Source organism: Mustelus asterias, chromosome 21, assembly GCF_964213995.1.
Source record: "Mustelus asterias chromosome 21, sMusAst1.hap1.1, whole genome shotgun sequence".
Taxonomy (NCBI): domain Eukaryota; kingdom Metazoa; phylum Chordata; class Chondrichthyes; order Carcharhiniformes; family Triakidae; genus Mustelus; species Mustelus asterias.
In genome coordinates, this window is record NC_135821.1 from 66,387,588 (window position 1) to 66,404,571 (window position 16,984).

Genomic DNA, 16,984 nt, shown 5'->3' on the forward strand with positions numbered 1-16,984 from the left:
ACATCAGGTGACTCACCTGATGAAGGAGCGGCGCTCCAAAAGCTCATGCTACCAAATGAACCTGTTGGACTTTAACCTGGTGTTGTGAGACTTCTTTTTGTGCCTATTCACCAAGACACAGTATCACTGCTTTCTAATGAGTATCTGAGAGTGAGTGATAAGATTCTAAAGTAATCTTGCAGATATGGATACCACATAAAATAGTCGAGCCGTAGTAGTTTCTCCTATCTCAAATGAGGAACAGTGTGTGCAATTTCAATAAGGTGCCCATTGGAATCTGACACCTCAAGCAGGGCGAGGGTGGCATTGCCAGTGACGCCTTCACATCAGGTTCTTGCCAGGTTGGAACAGGAAACATCTCCAACATCTTGCAGCCATTGTTATACAATGGCAGTCATGGATGCTTTGGACGGGGAGGTTTTAAAAAATTCTTTCATAGGATGTGAGCTTTGCTGGCTAGCCCATCCCTAACTGCCCTCGAGAAGATGGTAGTGAGCTGCCTTCTTGAACTGCCGCAATCCATGTGGTGTAGATACACATACAGTGCTGTTAAGGAAGGGAGTTCCTGGATTTTGATCCAGAGACAGCAAGGAATGACAATATAGTTCCAAGTCAGAGTGGTATGTGGCTTTGAAGGGAACTTGGAGGTGGTGATTTCCCCATGCATCTGCTGCCCTAGTCCTACTTGGGTATTGAGGTCACAAGTCTGGAAGGTGCTGTCTCAGAAGCTTTGGTGATTGCTGCAGTGCATCTTATAGATGATACTCAATGCTGCTACGATGCATTGGTGGTCGAGGGAGTAAATGTTGAAGGTGGTGGGTGAGGTGTCAATCAAGTGAACTGTTTTGTCCCGGATGGAGTGCTGTTGGAGCTGCACTCATCCAGGCAAGTGGAGAGTATTCCATTACACTCTTGACTTGTAGATGGTGGGCAGGCTTTGGGAGTCACAATGTGAGTTACCTGCTGCAGAATTACCAGCCTCTGACCTGCTCTTGTAGCCACAATGGTCCAGTTCAGTTTCTGGTCAATGGTAACCCAAAAGATGTTGACAATTGGGGAATTTAGAGATGGTACAGCAATTGAGTGTCACAAATGTAATTCACCATTTATCAGCAGAAGTCTGAATATTGTCCAGGTCTTGCTTCATATGGACACAGACTGCATCAGTATTTGAGGAGCCGTGGATGGTCCTGAACATTGTGCAATCATCAGCAAACATTTTCACTCTGGCCTTACAATGGAAGAAAGATCATTGATGATTGACCCCCAACAAGTACAACCATCTTCCTTTGTGCTAGCTATGACTCCAATTAGTGCAGAGTTTTCTCCTTTATTCCCATTGACACAAGTTTTGATAGGGCTCCTTGATGCCACAATCATACAAATGCTGTCTTGATGTTAAGGGCAGTTGTTTTTGCCTCACCTCTGGAATTCAAGTCTTATGTCCATGTTTGAACCAAGACGCTAAGGAGGTCAGGAGCTGAGTGGCCCTGGCGGAATCTAAAGTGCGTCTGTGAGCAGGTTATTGCTGAGTAAGTGTCGCTTGATAGCACTGTTGATGACCCCTTCCACCACTTTAGTGATGATCGAGAGTAGACTGATTGGATGGTTTTAAATACTTTGTATAGATTGTCTATGGCAATTGGATTATTTCTGTTTTGGTGGATAGCACATACCTGGGCAATTTCCACATTGCCGGGTAGATGCCAGTGTTGTAGCTGCACTAGAATAGCTTGATGTGGAGATGCCGGCGTTGGACTGGGGTAAGCACAGTAAGAAGTCTCACAACACCAGGTTAAAGTCCAACAGGTTTATTTTATTTAAATAAACCTGTTGGACTTTAACCTGGTGTTGTGAGACTTCTTACTAGAATAGCTTGACAGGAGGGTGGGGTGGCGTGGCAAGTTCATAGCACAAGTTTTCTGTACTCTGCCAGGATATTGGCAGGGTCAATTGCCTTTGCAGCATCCAGTGCCTTCACGTTGAGTGAATCGAGTTGGCTGAAGATTGGCATCTGTGATGCTGGGGACCTCTGGAGGAAGCCAAGATAGTTCATCCACACAGCACTTCCTGCTGAGGGTGATTGCAAATGTTTCAGCCTTGTTGTTTAGTATTGATATGTTGGGCTCCCACATCACTGCGGATGGGGATAGTTGTGAAGGCTCCCCTGCTTGTTAATTGGATGTGGCCTAACCTGCAGAGCTTAGATCTGATCTGCTGATAGTGGGATCACTTAGTCTGTTGCATGCTGCTTATGCTGTTTGGCACGCAAGAGGTCCCGAGTTGTAGCTTCACCAGGTTGACTACTCATTTTTAGGTATACTTGATGCTGCTCCTAAGTTTATTTATTAGTCACATTAGACTTACATTAACACTGCAATAAAGTTACTGTGAAATTCCCCTAGACGCCACAATCTGGCGCCTGTTTGGGTAAATGCATCTAACCAGTATGTCTTTCAAATTGTGGGAAGAAACCAGAGCACCCGGAGGAAACCCACACAGACATGGGGAGAATGTGCAAACTCCACACAGACAGTGACCCAAGCCGGGATTCGAACCCAGGTCCCTGGTGTTGTGAAGCAGCAGTGCTAACCACTGTGCCACCCCCTGTCATGCCCTCCTGTACTCTTCATTGAATCTGGGTTGATCCCCCAGTTTGATGGTAATGGTCGAGTGGGGATATGCCGGGCCATGGGGTTACAGATTGTGTTCGAGTGTAATTCTGCTGTTGCTGATGGCCCATAGCACCTCATAAATGCTCAGCTTTGAGTTGCGAGATCTGTTCAAAATCTATCCCCTTTTAGCGTGGTAGTGCCACACCACACGATAGGCAGTATTCTCATTGTGAAGTCAGGACTTTGTCTCTCTACGGGTCTGTGCAGTGGTCACTCCTACCAATACTGTCATGGACAGATACATCTGTGACAGGCAGATTGGTGAGTATGAGGTCAAGTAGGTTTTTCCTTCTCGTTTCCTCTCTCACCACCTGTTGGTTCCAGTCTGGCAGCCACATCCTTTAGGTCTCAACCAGCTCGGTCTGTAGGTGATATTACTGAGCCACTCTTGGTGACAGACATTGAAATCTTCCACCCAGAGTACAGTCTGTGCCCTTGCCACCCTCAGTGTTTCTTCCAAGTGGAAGGAAGAGGAAATTCATCAGTTGAGATGGAGTGGTGAGCAGTAGGAGGTTTTCTTACACGTGTTTGACCTGGTGCCATGAGACTTCATGGGGTCCAAAGTCAATGTTGAGGATTTGCGGGTGAATGCCCTCTCAACTATATATTAGTGCGCCGCCACCTCTGGTAGATCTGTCCTGCTGGTGACAGGACATACCCAGGGATGGTAATGGTGGTGTCTGGGACATTATCTGTAAGGTATCATTCTGTAAGAATGACTATGTCAGGCTGTTGCATTACTACTCTGTGGGACAGCTCTCCCAATTTTGGCACAAACCCTGAGGTGTTAGCGAGGAGGACTGTGCAGGGTCGTCAGGGCTGAGTTTGCTGTTGTCATTTCGGTGTCAGATCAATACCAGGTGGTCCACCCAGTTTCATTTCTTTTTTTAGGCTTCATAGCAGTATGTTGCAACTAGGTAGCTTGACAGAACAGTTAAGAGTCAATGAGATTGCTCTGACTCTGGAGTCACATATAGGCCAGACCGGCTAAGGACAGGAGATTGTGTGCTCCCCACGGTCATGGCACCATTGACTGCACAGGTCAATTTGCATGAGATTGATGGAAATTCAGAGGCACATCACAACCAGAAGGGGTTCCATTCCCTCAATGTCCAGTTGGAGTGTGATCGTACACAGCACATAACGCAGGTTAATAGCTGGTATCCTGACAGCAACCACGATGCTATAAAAACAGAGAATACTGGGAATACTCAGCAGTCTTGGCAACAATCCATGGTGAGTGAAACAGAGTTAATGTTTCAGGTTTGCGGCCAGCAGAGTGTTTGTAGCATTTTCTGTTTTTATTTCAGATTTGCAGCATCCATAGTATTTTGCTTTTATATTAGAAATCACGATGTCTTTATTCTGTGCCCGTTCACTGTGTGCTGCCAGCATTCCAGTCACCATGAGAAACCAGGGGATGATGGGTTGGTCGAAAAAGCCTATTTACCAAACACATGGCTCATGACTCCAGTGCCATAACCAGTGTATCGGTGAAAAGCACGCACGTAACTAGAGACATGTTGCCCCTTAGGCACTGTTACTTTGAAAGCGCTGGAGGATTCTTGCACTACTCGTTTAAGCTCATGTCACATTTTGTCCTGGTTTGCTGCAGCCTCCATAACCTTGCTCATCATGAAGTCACAGTCCCTTCCTCCAGGCAAGCAGCTAAGAAAGAGGAGGGAGGATGAAACCAACACATCCCATTTCCGGCTGGGGTTCTCTGAGATTGGTTCATCCAACTGCATTAACAGTGCTCACAAGCCCAATTGCCCAAACACAAAGACCTGAATTTACCCCTGCTGCCCGCCATGGGAATCCTGGCAGGCAAGACAGGAGCATGCAAAGGTCCTTTGACCTCGGGCAGGAATTTCTGGTTTTGGTGCGAGCGCTGGAAAATCTCACCCAAATAGTTCGACACCTTCCATTCCTTCTTTTACTCATCATCGCAGCAACCATTTGACCACAATGCTGAAATAAACAATGTCACAAAACAAAGGTCCACACCAACTTTACCAATCAGACTATCCACAGCGGCACGGTAGCACAGTGGTTAGCACTGCTGCTTCACAGCGCCAGGGACCCGGGTTTGATTCCTGGCTTTGGTCATTGTCTGTGTGGAGTTTGCATGTTCTCCCCGTGTCTGCGTGTGTTTCCTCCGGGTGCTCCGGTTTCCTCCCACATTCTGAAAGACATGCTGGTTAGGTGCATTGACCCGAACAGGCGCCGGACTGTGGCGACTAGGGGAATTTCACAATAACTTCATTGCAGTGTTAATGTAAGCCTTACTTGTGACTAATAAATAAACTTTAACTTTATGTCCAATAGTCAGCTACTCCTTCGTGAATTTCTTTGGTGTCTGTCGCCTGTGTATTTTTGCTTACCCTGGCTTTCCTGCCCCTCTGGGGCTGCAGGATGGTTGATGGGTAGAAGGCTGCTGACTTTCCATGAGGAAGACTGCAGACAGCTTTACAGGACGATCTTGAGTCACTCTGGCCCCAGAAAGTCCAACTTTGACCGTCACCACCTCAGAATGGGCAGCAGCTATCTGGGCTGGATGACTGATAGACTGGCAGTGCTAGGAGGACAAATGCTGTCATCCTGAGAGAGGATAGCAGGTTCATGCTGAACGGTGCCAATGCCTTTCCTCTAATGCAGCAGTTTAGCAACGGTATCAATGGGTTGATTGCTGTGAGACCCTGGTCATTGAGCACTGGTGTCCATATCCATGATGGATGCAGACTGAGCCTGCATGGCAACAAACTGCTCCTGTTTGACTTTAATTTAAGCTTCCACTGCAGGCTGGTAATGGAGTTGGCCTGCTGGAAAGGGTGACATCATTTAACCACAGGACTGGACCTGCGTGGGAAATCTAGAACTAGGCTATACAGTTTGAAAATAATGAGTCTCCCATTTAAGATGAAGACGAGGAGGAATTTCTTTTCTGAGTGCCACTGACATTTGGAATTCTCTTCCACTGCTTGGTCATTAAATATATTCAAGGTTGAGTTAGGTTAATTGACAAGAGAGTCAAGGGTTATGGGAGACAGGCAGAAAAGTGGAGTTAAAGCCACACCAGATTAGCCATGAACCGATTGCCTGGCAGAACAGGCTCAAGGGGCCAAATGACCAACTCCTGCTCTTCTTGAGGTTCTAGGTCTTGAGACTCCAAGCTCTGTGCAAAGCTGGTTCCAGACCCTTCCATGCTCCTTGGTTAGAATTGTAGGCGTCCTGGCAGACCAGCCAAAGCACCAAGCATTTCATTCTGCATAATCTCAGTCTTTTTCTCTGGGTCATCCCATCGAAATACGCATGTGACTCCACTGCAGAACTCGTGTATAACCTTACGATGGAATGGCACCTCGGCTACCCTTTTGCGCTGCCTTGGCAACTGCTCACTCATGCCCAGTGTATCACCATATGTAGATTCCCCACCTAAACCACGCACGGTCTCAGTATCTGAATTGGTGGCTGTGAATGAGAGATTGAATGATAGTGTTCCTTTATCACCCGAATCTTCTTCCTTTTCTATTCTTGCTGCTGCACTGCTGCCTGCCCAGGTTGCAGCTCTTGGGCATCTGGAAGGAGTAGTGGAGGAAAGCAAAATATGCAAACTTAAGACCATCTGGAGCTTGTGAATCAGAAGAGATTGCAGGATGTGAGGGAAGTGGGATGCTGGGAGATGGTCACCCTGGCTGTGCCTGTCCCAGCCTGTTAGGTGCTGCTTCCTGCAGTTGTGTGCTACCTTTCCAGCAAGAGAGAGGGAAGCATTTTAAGGGGCGTCTTGGTTCAGTTGGGCAGCATGGTCGGTGCAGGTTTGGAGGGACGGAGGGTCTGTTCCTGTGGTGTAATTTTCTTTGTTCATTTCATTTGTTAATAGAATCCAAGCTGGTTGAAGTCAAAATCAAGACACAGGACTTTTCTTTATTGAGAGAGTTTATTAACCAGTTCAGTGACCCAGTTCCTCTCAATACCTAGTGTCCCAGCTGTCCCCATGGTCCTTAAAGTACTTAATTAAACATGATTTTCCCCATGCATCTTAACAATATAATTACATATTATTCACATACAGGAGGAGGCCATTTGGCCCTTCGAGCCTGCTCTGCCATTCATCCCGATCATGGCTGCTCATCCAACTCTATAGCCTAATCCTGCTTTTTCTCCATAATCTTTCATGCCATTCGCCCCAAGTGCTATACCTAGCTGCCTCTTGAATACATTCAATGTTTTGGCATCAACTACTTCCTGTGGTAATGAATTCCACAGGCTCACCACTCTTTGGGTGAAGAAATGTCTCCTCACCTCCATCCTAAATGGTCTACCCTGAATCCTCAGACTGTCACCCCTGATTCTGGTCTCCCCCACCATTGGGAACATCCTTCCTGCATCTATCCTATGTAGTCCTGTTAGAAATGTATAAGTCTCTATGAGATCACCCCTCATTTGTCTGAATTCCAGTGAAAACAATCCTAACCTAGTCAATCTTTCCTCATACATCAGTCCCGCCATCCCTGGAATCAGCCTGGTAAACCTTCGCTGCACTCCCTCGAGAGCAAGAACATCCTTCCTCAGAAAAGGAGACCAAAACTGCATACAATACTCTAGGTGTGGCCTCACCAAGGCCCTGTATAATTGCAACAACACATCCCTGCTCCTGTACTCAAAACCTCTCGCAATGAAGGTCAACATGCCATTTGCCTTCTTTACTGCCTGCTGCACCTGTATGCTTACGTTCAGTGACTGGTGCGCAAGGACACCCAGGTCCCGCTGCACACTCCCCTCTGCCAATTTACAGCCATTCAGGTAGTAATCTGCCTTCTTGTTTTTGCACGGCACTGTGGTGAAATTTGGTGATATTTCTGACCTGGCTGACTAGCTGACAGTGAGTACAAGCTGTGAGATTTGGGTGCAAGTTGTAGCAATTCTAAGTTTGTGAGGGCGAGGTCAAGCTACAATGTGAGGTATGAGTCGTGGTTGACGGATATTCTTGGTAGATGAGTGAAGGGGTGGTGGTGAATTGAGCAGTGTGCAAGGCCAAGGGCTCATTTGTAAGGGCATTTGAAGATGCATTCACTGACCTTCAGTGAAGTCACTGAACTACTTACAGCATTGCATGTAGGTTCTTGTGGTCACACCGCTGGCATTGACCACAATGGCTACCTGTACTATCTCGAGGGCCTCCTGGTCCACTGAGGATACAGTTCTTCTCTGCTCCTGTCCACTTCCTGCACCAAGGCCTCCAATGCTACATCAGTGAACCCTGGAGCATACTCTCTGCCCTGTTGTGCCACTTTTCAAAGTTCTTCCTGCGCAGACATTCTTCCCCAGGCACTTCCAGCATCTACCGCAATCAAAATGCACCTCTCCAGTGGAGGCTAGCCTTTACTTGCACTCGCTGTTCAGGCATTGAGGCACTCATCAGCACACTTTGCACTGGCTTGCACATCCAATGTAGCCTACACTGAGAACAAAAGACTGTATTGGGAACAAAGGACATGGGGTTAATCGCCCATAGTGATCCTCATGCCCATTTTCTGGCCTTGCCACATTTTACAGCAATTGTCTTATGGTACCTACTTTAGGGTCATAGAGGTTTACAGCATGGAAACAGGCCCTTTGGCCCAACTTGTCTATGTCACCCAATTTTTACCACTAAGCTAGTCCCAATTGCCCGCATTTGTCCCATATCTCTCTATACCCTGTATAGTTTTTGTCCAATGTGTGCAGGAAGGCTTCCTGACGCAGTATGTAGATAGACCAACAAGAGGCGAGGCCACATTGGATTTGGTACTGGGTAATGAACCAGGCCAGGTGTTAGATTTGGAGGTAAGTGAGCACTTTGGTGACAGTGACCACAATTCGATTACATTTACCTTAGCAATGGAAAAGGATAGGTATATACCAAAGGACAAGAGTTATAGCTGGGGGAAAGGAAATTATGATGCGATGAGGCGAGATTTAGCTGGCATAGGTTGGGGAAGGAAACTGCACGGGATGGGCACAATTGTAACGTGGAACTTGTTCAAGGAACAGCTACTACGCGTCCTTGATAAATATGTACCTGTCAGGCAGGGAGGAAACAGACGTGTGAGGGAACCGTGGTTTACTAAGGAGGTTGAATCTCTTGTGAAGAGGAAGAAGGAGACTTATGTTAAGATGAGATGTGAAGGCTCAGTTAGGGCACTTGAGAGTTACAAGTTAGCCAGGAAGGACCTAAAGAAAGAGTTAAGAAGAGCCAGGAGGGGACATGAGAAGTCTTTGGCAGGTAGGATCAAGGAAAACCCTAAAGCTTTCTATAGGTATGTCAGGAGGAAAAGAATGACTAGGGTAAGATTAGGGCCAGTCAAGGACAGTAGTGGGAAGTTGTGTGTGGAGTCTGAAGAGATAGGAGAGGCACTAAATGAATATTTTTCGTCGGTATTGACACTGGAGAGGGACAGTGTTGTCGAGGGGAGTACTGAGATGCAGGCTGTTGGACTGGATGGGATTGATGTTCATAAGGAGGAGGTGTTAGCAATTCTGGAAAGGGTAAAAATAGATAAGTCTCCTGGGCCGGATGGGATTTATCCTAGGATTCTCTAGGAGGCTAGAGAGCAGATTGCAGAGCCTTTGGCTTTGATCTTTGTGTCGTCATTGTCTACAGGAACAGTGCCAGAAGACTGGAGGATAGCAAATGTTGTCCCCTTGTTCAAGAAGGGGAGTAGAGACAAACCTGGTAATTATAGACCAGTGAGCCTTACTTCTGTTGTGGGCAAAGTATTGGAAAGGATTATAAGAGATAGGATTTATAATCACCTAGAAAGGAATAATTTGATTTGGGATAGTCAGCACGGTTTTGTGAAGGGTAGGTCGTGCCTCACAAACCTTATTGAGTTCTTTGAGAAGGTGACCAAAGAGGTGGATGAGGGTAAAGCGGTTGATGTGGTGTATATAGATTTCAGCAAAGCGTTTGTTAAGGTTCCCCACAGTAAGCTTTTGCAGAAAATACGGACGCATGGGATTGAGGGTGATTTAGTGGTTTGGATCAGGAATTGGCAAGCTGTAAGAAAACAGAGGTCATGGTTGATGGGAAATATTCGTCCTGGAGTTCAGTTACTAGTGGTGTACCGCAAGGATCTGTTTTGGGGCCACTGCTGTTTGTCATTTTTATTAATGACCTGGATGAGGGCGTGGAAGGATGGATTAGTAAATTTGCGGATGACACTAAAGTCGGTGGAGTTGTAGACAGTGCGGAGGGAAGTGGCAGGTTACAGAGGGACATAGATAAGCTGCAGAGCTGGGCTGAGTGGTGGCAAATGGAGTTTAATGCGGAAAAGTGTGATGTGATTCATTTTGGAAGGAGTAACAGGAATACAGAGTACTGGGCTAATGGTAAGATACTTGGTAGTGTGGATGAACAAAGGGATCTGGGTGTCCATGTGCATAGGTCCCTGAAAGTTGGCACCCAGGTTTGTAGGGTTGTTAAGAAGGCGTACGGTGTGTTAGCTTTTATTGGTAGAGGGATTGAGTTTCGGAGCCAGGAGGTCATGCTGCAACTGTACAAAACTCTGGTGCGGCCGCATTTGGAGTATTGCGTACAGTTCTGGTCGCCGTATTATAGGAAAGATGTGGAAGTGTTGGAAAGGGTGCAGAGGAGATTTACCAGGATGTTCCCTGGTATCGTGGGAAAATCGTATGAGGAAAGGCTGAGGGGCTTGAGGTTGTTTTCGTTAGAGAGAAGGTTAAGAGGTGACTTAATAGAGGCATACAAGATGATCAGAGGATTAGATAGGGTGGATAGTGAGAGCCTTTTTCCTCGGATGGTGATGGCTAGCACGAGGGGACATAGCTTTAAATTGAGGGGTGAGAGATATAGGACAGATGTTAGAGGTAGGTTCTTTACTCAGAGAGTAGTAAGGGCGTGGAATGCCCTGCCTGCAGCAGTAGTGGACTCGCCAACATTAAGGGCATTTAAATGGTCATTGGATAAACATATGGATGATATTGGAATAGTGTAGATTAGAGGGGCTTTAGATTGGTTCCACTGGTTGGCGCAACATCGAGGGCCGAAGGGCCTGTACTGCGCTGTAATGTTCTATGTTCTATACTCATCTTACCCATGTAACTGTCTAAATGCTTTTTAAAAGACAAATTTGTACCTGCCTCTACTACTGCCTCTGGTAACTCGTTCCAGATACTCACCACCCTCTGAGTGAAAAAATTGCCCCTCTGGACCCTTTTGTATCTCGCCCCTTAAACCTATGCCCTCTAGTTTTAGACTCCCCTACCTTGGGGAAAATATGCTGACTCTCTACCTTATTTATGCCCCTCTTTATTTTATAGACCTCTATAAGATCCCCCCTAAGTCTCCTCGGCTCCAGGGAAATAAGTCCCAGTCTTTCCAGCCTCTCCTTATAACTCAAACCATCAAGTCCCGGTAGCATCCTAGTAAACCTTTTCTGCACTCTTTCTAGTTTAATAATATCCTTTCTATAATAGGGTGACTAGAACTGTACACAGTATTCCAAGTGTGGCCCTACTAATGTCTTGTACAACTTCAATAAGATGTCCAACTGCAATCAGAATTTGATGCAGCCAAAAATGCTATTGTAAATACTGTTGAAAGTGTTGCTCAGAAAGTGTGAATTAGATGCAACTTGCATTCTATTGTTAAAAGGATGTTAAAATCTGTTAAACAGATCTGTGGATCTATTAAGCAGCAGCTGGTGGGTTCAGATAGGTTCTAAATGCTTCAATTAGAAATCTGTTGTTTAATGAAACATTGGCTGGTTAAATGAAAATATGATGTGGAGATGCCGGCGTTGGACTGGGGTAAACACAGTAAGAAGTTTAACAACACCAGGTTAAAGTCCAACAGGTTTATTTGGTAGCAAAAGCCACTAGCTTTCGGAGCGCTGCTCCTTCGTCAGATGGAGTGGAGAAATGCTGCATTTCTCCACTCCACCTGACGAAGGAGCAGCGCTCCGAAAGCTTGTGTGGCTTTTGCTACCAAATAAACCTGTTGGACTTTAACCTGGTGTTGTTAAACTTCTTACTAAATGAAAATAACCAGGGTTAGGTTTTAACCTAGTTTTTATATGCTAGGGTACTTGAAGAATGTATCGGCAAGTATTTACCAGTGATCAGGCAAAAACCTAACTACACTAGAGCATATCCCTCATTGAAGGACACCAATAAACACAAATGGATGATGCTTTTAAATACAAATCAATATAAAGTAAATGGCAATCAGTAAATGCAATAGTCAATCCCGTGTGGTGTCCACTGGTTAGCATGCAAGATTCAATGTTTCTAATTTGCTTGCTCTCTGCACAAGGTTTCTAAAGTCAATGCTATTCAACACAAGGGCTGTCTTTTAAAAAGTGTAAACAGTCTCTCTAAACTCATTCATTCCTCAAATGCTGTTTTGATGAAATCACGTCAAACAAGTGAATCTACATTAGGTAAATACTTCAAAATCAGTCGTAAATAATGCAAAGAAATCCAACAAAACAATGCAAAAAACTATTCATCATAATCTTAAAACACAAAATATATTTAGAGGAATGCATTAGGTCGGAGTCATTTTGAGGCCTAATTGCTCAATTAGTAGCCTGTGAGGAACAACTTCTCTCTTTGAAAACGTGCGTATCAAATGTTGGTGTCAATGGGAAGCTAATCGCACCAAGTGTTAGTGAATCAACTGCACAAATTAAATTTACTGGAATAAATTGGTCTACTTGTGTAATTCACAGAAAGAAAAATCTGATTGCCGATTTGAACAAAAACAGTTCACTGGATAAAGGTCACTAAGCAAGCACTAAGACAGTAGCTGAGTGCGGCTATTCAGAGTGCGAGCTTGGGAATTTGGTGAGCGACAGAATTTTAAGGGTCAATCTCTTTTTAAAATCTAGTTCAGTTTTCATTTAACATTTCACTACAAACCAGGGTGGCACAGTGGTTAGTACTGCTGCCCCACAGCGCAGGGACCCGGGTTCAATTCCCAACTTGGGTGACTGTCTATTGGGGTTTGCACGTTCGCCCCGTGGTTTGTGCGAGTTTCCTCCGGGTGCTCTGGCTTCCTCCCACAGTCCAAAGATGTGCAGGCTAGGTGGATTGGCCATGCTAAATTGCCCCTTAGTGTCCCAAGATGTGTATATTAGGGGCTAGCAGGGTAACTATGTGGAGTTATGGGGGTAGGGTCTGGGTGGGATTGTTGTCGGTGCTGGCTCAATGGGCCTGCACTGTAGGGAGTCTATGATTTTATGATCCATGGTGGCAGCGTTTGTCAGTTCCATCATGCATCATCCAACTATGATTCGACTTTACTATTACGGTTAAGTTTCTTTCAGTCTTAGTTAGGGATAAAAAAGCTCCCTAACGAGAGGCAGCTACAGTTAGTTGAGTAGACAACTAGTTTGAACCAGATTCTCTGGACGCAGTGCTGACTCATCTCTGTGGAATTTCAGCTAGTATAATTAGAGGACCTTGCTAACTGCATAAAGTGAGCAAGCAAGAAGACAGCAGCTGGTCACTGAGTGCAGCAAGTCACAGGATGTGTTAAAGTTTATTTATTAGTCACAAGTAGGCTTACATTTACACTGAAATGAAGTTACTGAGAAAATCCCCTTGTCGCCACAGTCTGGCGCCTGTTCAGGTACACCGAGGGAGAATTTAGCATCGCCAATTCACCTAACCTGCACATCGTTGGACTGTGGGAGGAAACCGGAGCACTCGGAGGAAACCCACGCAGACACGGGGAGAACGTGCAAACTCCACACAGTGACCCAAGCTGGGAATTGAACCCGGGTCCCTAGTGCTGTGAGGCAGCAGTGCTAACCACTGTGCCACCGTGCTGCCCAGAGCTTGGGATTTTGATGAGTGAAGGAATTCATTGCAGTGAGGGAGGGGGTGCTGTTCACATAAGCAGCTAATTAATCTTTTGCTTAAAGGAACACAGAGAACAGTTTAAAAGAGCTAGGGGTTTCAGTCTGAAAACAATTCAAAATGTAACATCACCGGGAAACAGGTAAGTCAAAATCTGGTAATTTAGTCATAATTGTAAGATTTTATTAGTAGTAGTAAAGTTTATTAGAAACAGTAGGATCCAGGTTTCTAGTCTCCAGTTTGTAATAAATAATCTGTAATGTAAAGTTATGGCAGGGCAGCTCAGCTATGTGGAATGCCCATCCTGTAACACGTAGAAAGTCATGGACGCTTTTCACATGTGTCCACATGTGCAGGAAGTGTAACAAAAACAGAAAATGCTGGAAAATCTCAACAGGTCTAACAGCATCTATGGTGAGAGAACAGCGTTAACGTTCCAAGACTGGATGACCTTCCACCAGAGCACGAAGCAGGAAGTGTCACCAGCTGCAGAAACTTGAGCTCCGTGTTTTAGAAGCCGAGTGATGAGTGGAGTCATTGTGGTGCATCCAACAGGCACAGAACTACGTGAATGTCATGTTTAGGGAGCTGGTCACACTGCAGGTTAGGAGAGTATAGCAGAGGCGGAATGGGTGACCACCAGGCAGTTTGGGAGGACCAGGTAGGTAGTGCAGGAGTCCCATGTGTCAATCTTACTCAATAACTGGGTTTTGAATAATCAGAGGAGTGCAGCCAGAAACATGTCTGTGGCACTGTCGCTGGCTCAGCTGTCCAAGGGAGGAGAAAGAAGAGTGGAAGAGCAGGGCATTCTTATGGAGGAAGGTGAGCAGTGAGAGGCTGTGATCCACACTGGTACCAATGACACAGGTGGCAAAAGGGATGAGATCCTGAGAGCAGATTTGAGAGAGCTAGGAGCGAGGTTAAAAAGCGGAACTTCAAAGGCAGTAATCTCAGGATTGCTCTCAGTGCCACGTGTTCGTGAGTGCAGAAATAGGAAGATACAGCAAACGAACACATGAGGTCAAAGATGTGCAGGTGGGAGGGCTTTAGTTTTCTGGGACAGTTCTGGGGTAGATGGAACCTGTACCAGGTGAATGAGTTACACATGAATAGGACCAGGGTCAGTATCCTCGCCGGAAGATTTGCTAGTGTTATGGGAGAGGATTTATATTAGCTTAGCAGTGGCATGGAAAACAGAGGGATTCAGATAGGAGGGAAACAAAGCTGGTACTGGTAGGAAGAAAAGTAGTAAGCACAAAAGATTAATAAACAAAATTGGAGTGCACGGGATTGGTGTAATATACATGCACTCTAAATTGATTAAAGGACAGAAAACAGTACGAATAGATGGGCCATTTGCAGGTTGGCAGGCTGTGACGAGTTGGGGACCATAACGATCAGTGCTTAGGTCCCAGCTATTCACAACCAATGAATTAAATGTTGGGGGTCAAATTAAATATTTCCAAGTTTGCTGATGACACGAAATTAGATAGGAATGTGTGAGGTTTGAGGAGGATGAAAAGAAACTTCAAGGGGATTTAGACAGATTAAATGAATGGGAGATGGAATATAATGTGGAAAAACTATGTTATTCAATTGGGTAGGAAAAACAGAAATATTTTTAAAATAATGAGACATTGGGAAGTGTTGATGTCCAAAGAGATCTAGGTGTCAATGAAAACTAGCACGCAAGTGCAACAAGCAATTAGGAAGGCAAATGATGCATTGACATTTATTGCAAGAGGGTTGGAGTACAGGATTAAAGACATAATGTGGAGTTGCCGGCGTTGGACTGGGGTAGGCACAGTAAGTAGTCTCACAACACCAGGGTTAAAGTCCAACAGGTTTATTTGGTAGCACAAGCTTTCGGAGCTTTGCCCCTTCATCACATTCCGTCAAATGCTGCCTTGATGTCAAGGCCAGTAACTCAGCACTTGGGTTCATGTTTGGACTGAAGCTGTAATGAGACCCGGAGCTGAGTGGTCCTAGCAGAACCAAGATTGTGCGTTGATGAGCTGGTAATTGCTAAGTGTCATGTAATAGCACTATTGATGACTTATTCTACCACTTTTGCTGATGACTGGGAATATGCTGATGGGGCAGTAATTGGGTTTGTCCTATTTTTTTGTCAACAAGGCATATGTGGGAATAGAGTTAGAAGGCTATTTTATCATGAAGGCTATTTTATCATGAGAGCATCATATATCTGGCAGATCTGGTCTACACTTGACATTTACTTTCGAGAGATCATGAGCAGTGATCAAAAGCAGGAATCTTAAGCTTGTTGTGTGGTAAGTCTAGTTGAGCTCTGGGAATTACCATTCTACCACAGTGTGTCCAAACAGGGTTTTAGAACTGCACAATGTCCTGCACTTCTCTTTTAAAAAAATGCACTCCCACTACAATCAAATTATCTCAAAAGTTTGCAAAAAAACTTGTCTAAGTTCTTGTTTCCTCCTTTAAATGCCATCCATAAGTCCCTCCTCCCATCTCATATGTGCCAGCATCTTTGTGAACTGGGATTCCTTTATGGCTTGAATGCACAGCACGAACCATAACAGCACAGTGAAGTTGCCTTTAAGAACACTTTGCAGGACTCATGCACCTACCAACAAATGATGATTTAGACCTAGCCTTAAATTGCCTATAATGAAAACCTTTAATCTGTCATCTGACAAATGGCTGCTCAATGACACAGATTAGAAGTTGGTAATAAGTTCTGATTATGTAATATATACATTTATTCAACACACCTGTTAGAGAGAAATAAGAAGATTCAAAGAAGTAACTTTTGTAGTTCTAACCTCTAATAGTCGTGACTCACTTGCTCACAGTAGTCATTGCCCTCGATGTCGTCACTATTGGAATGTCCACCAGGACTCTGAACATCAATCCCATGGCTCTCCAGGATTGCTGCTTCTTTGAAAAGAAGATTGATCAGAAACTAACTAAACTTAAAAACAACCTACATCATGTATATTTTAAAAGCAAGCCCAAATCTGTAAAAGCAAGTATTGGTTTCCATCAGGGGTCATGGCAATGAGTGAAAGCTCTGGATGGCATTCTCCTCCCGAGCCAAGGTCACAGAGACTTACTGTCAAATTAGCTGAAAGCAGGCAAAGCAGGACAGACTGAAGATGGACTTCCTACTCAGTATGTCTTAACCAATTGTACTATTTGGGAGCTCAATTTTATTAACAATATTCCATTTAAAGAAGAAATCATTAATTATTTACCTACTTTAAAAGGGTTATAAAAAATGAGTCCACTTTTTTTTAAACAGATTTTCTGCTCTCTCCTTAAAGTTACAAAGCCAATGCTCAGAACGGACCGGAAAACCCAAATCCATTCATTCCTTGCTTGCTCCAAAAACCAAATTCAAATTCCAATTGAATCCAATTTATGGTCCCCACAAGAGAAATCAACAAGATCCAAGCTGACAA

General features: G+C 44.9%; 1 protein-coding gene across 12 annotated transcripts in view; it reads right to left on the reverse strand.

Annotated features, from left to right (window-relative positions):
* The window catches only part of LOC144509366 (homeobox-containing protein 1-like), an 80,646-nt gene that overhangs the window by 19,679 nt on the left and 43,983 nt on the right, over positions 1-16,984 (reverse strand). For 4 of the 12 annotated variants that reach the window (XM_078238089.1, XM_078238088.1, XM_078238087.1 and 1 more), the window contains one exon: positions 16,366-16,460. In XM_078238089.1, the coding sequence (XP_078094215.1) occupies positions 16,366-16,460 (95 nt within the window). Of the gene's footprint in view, positions 1-16,345; positions 16,461-16,984 lie in introns of all 12 variants that reach the window. The other 8 variants (XM_078238095.1, XM_078238093.1, XM_078238094.1 and 5 more) reach the window with 5 other exon arrangements.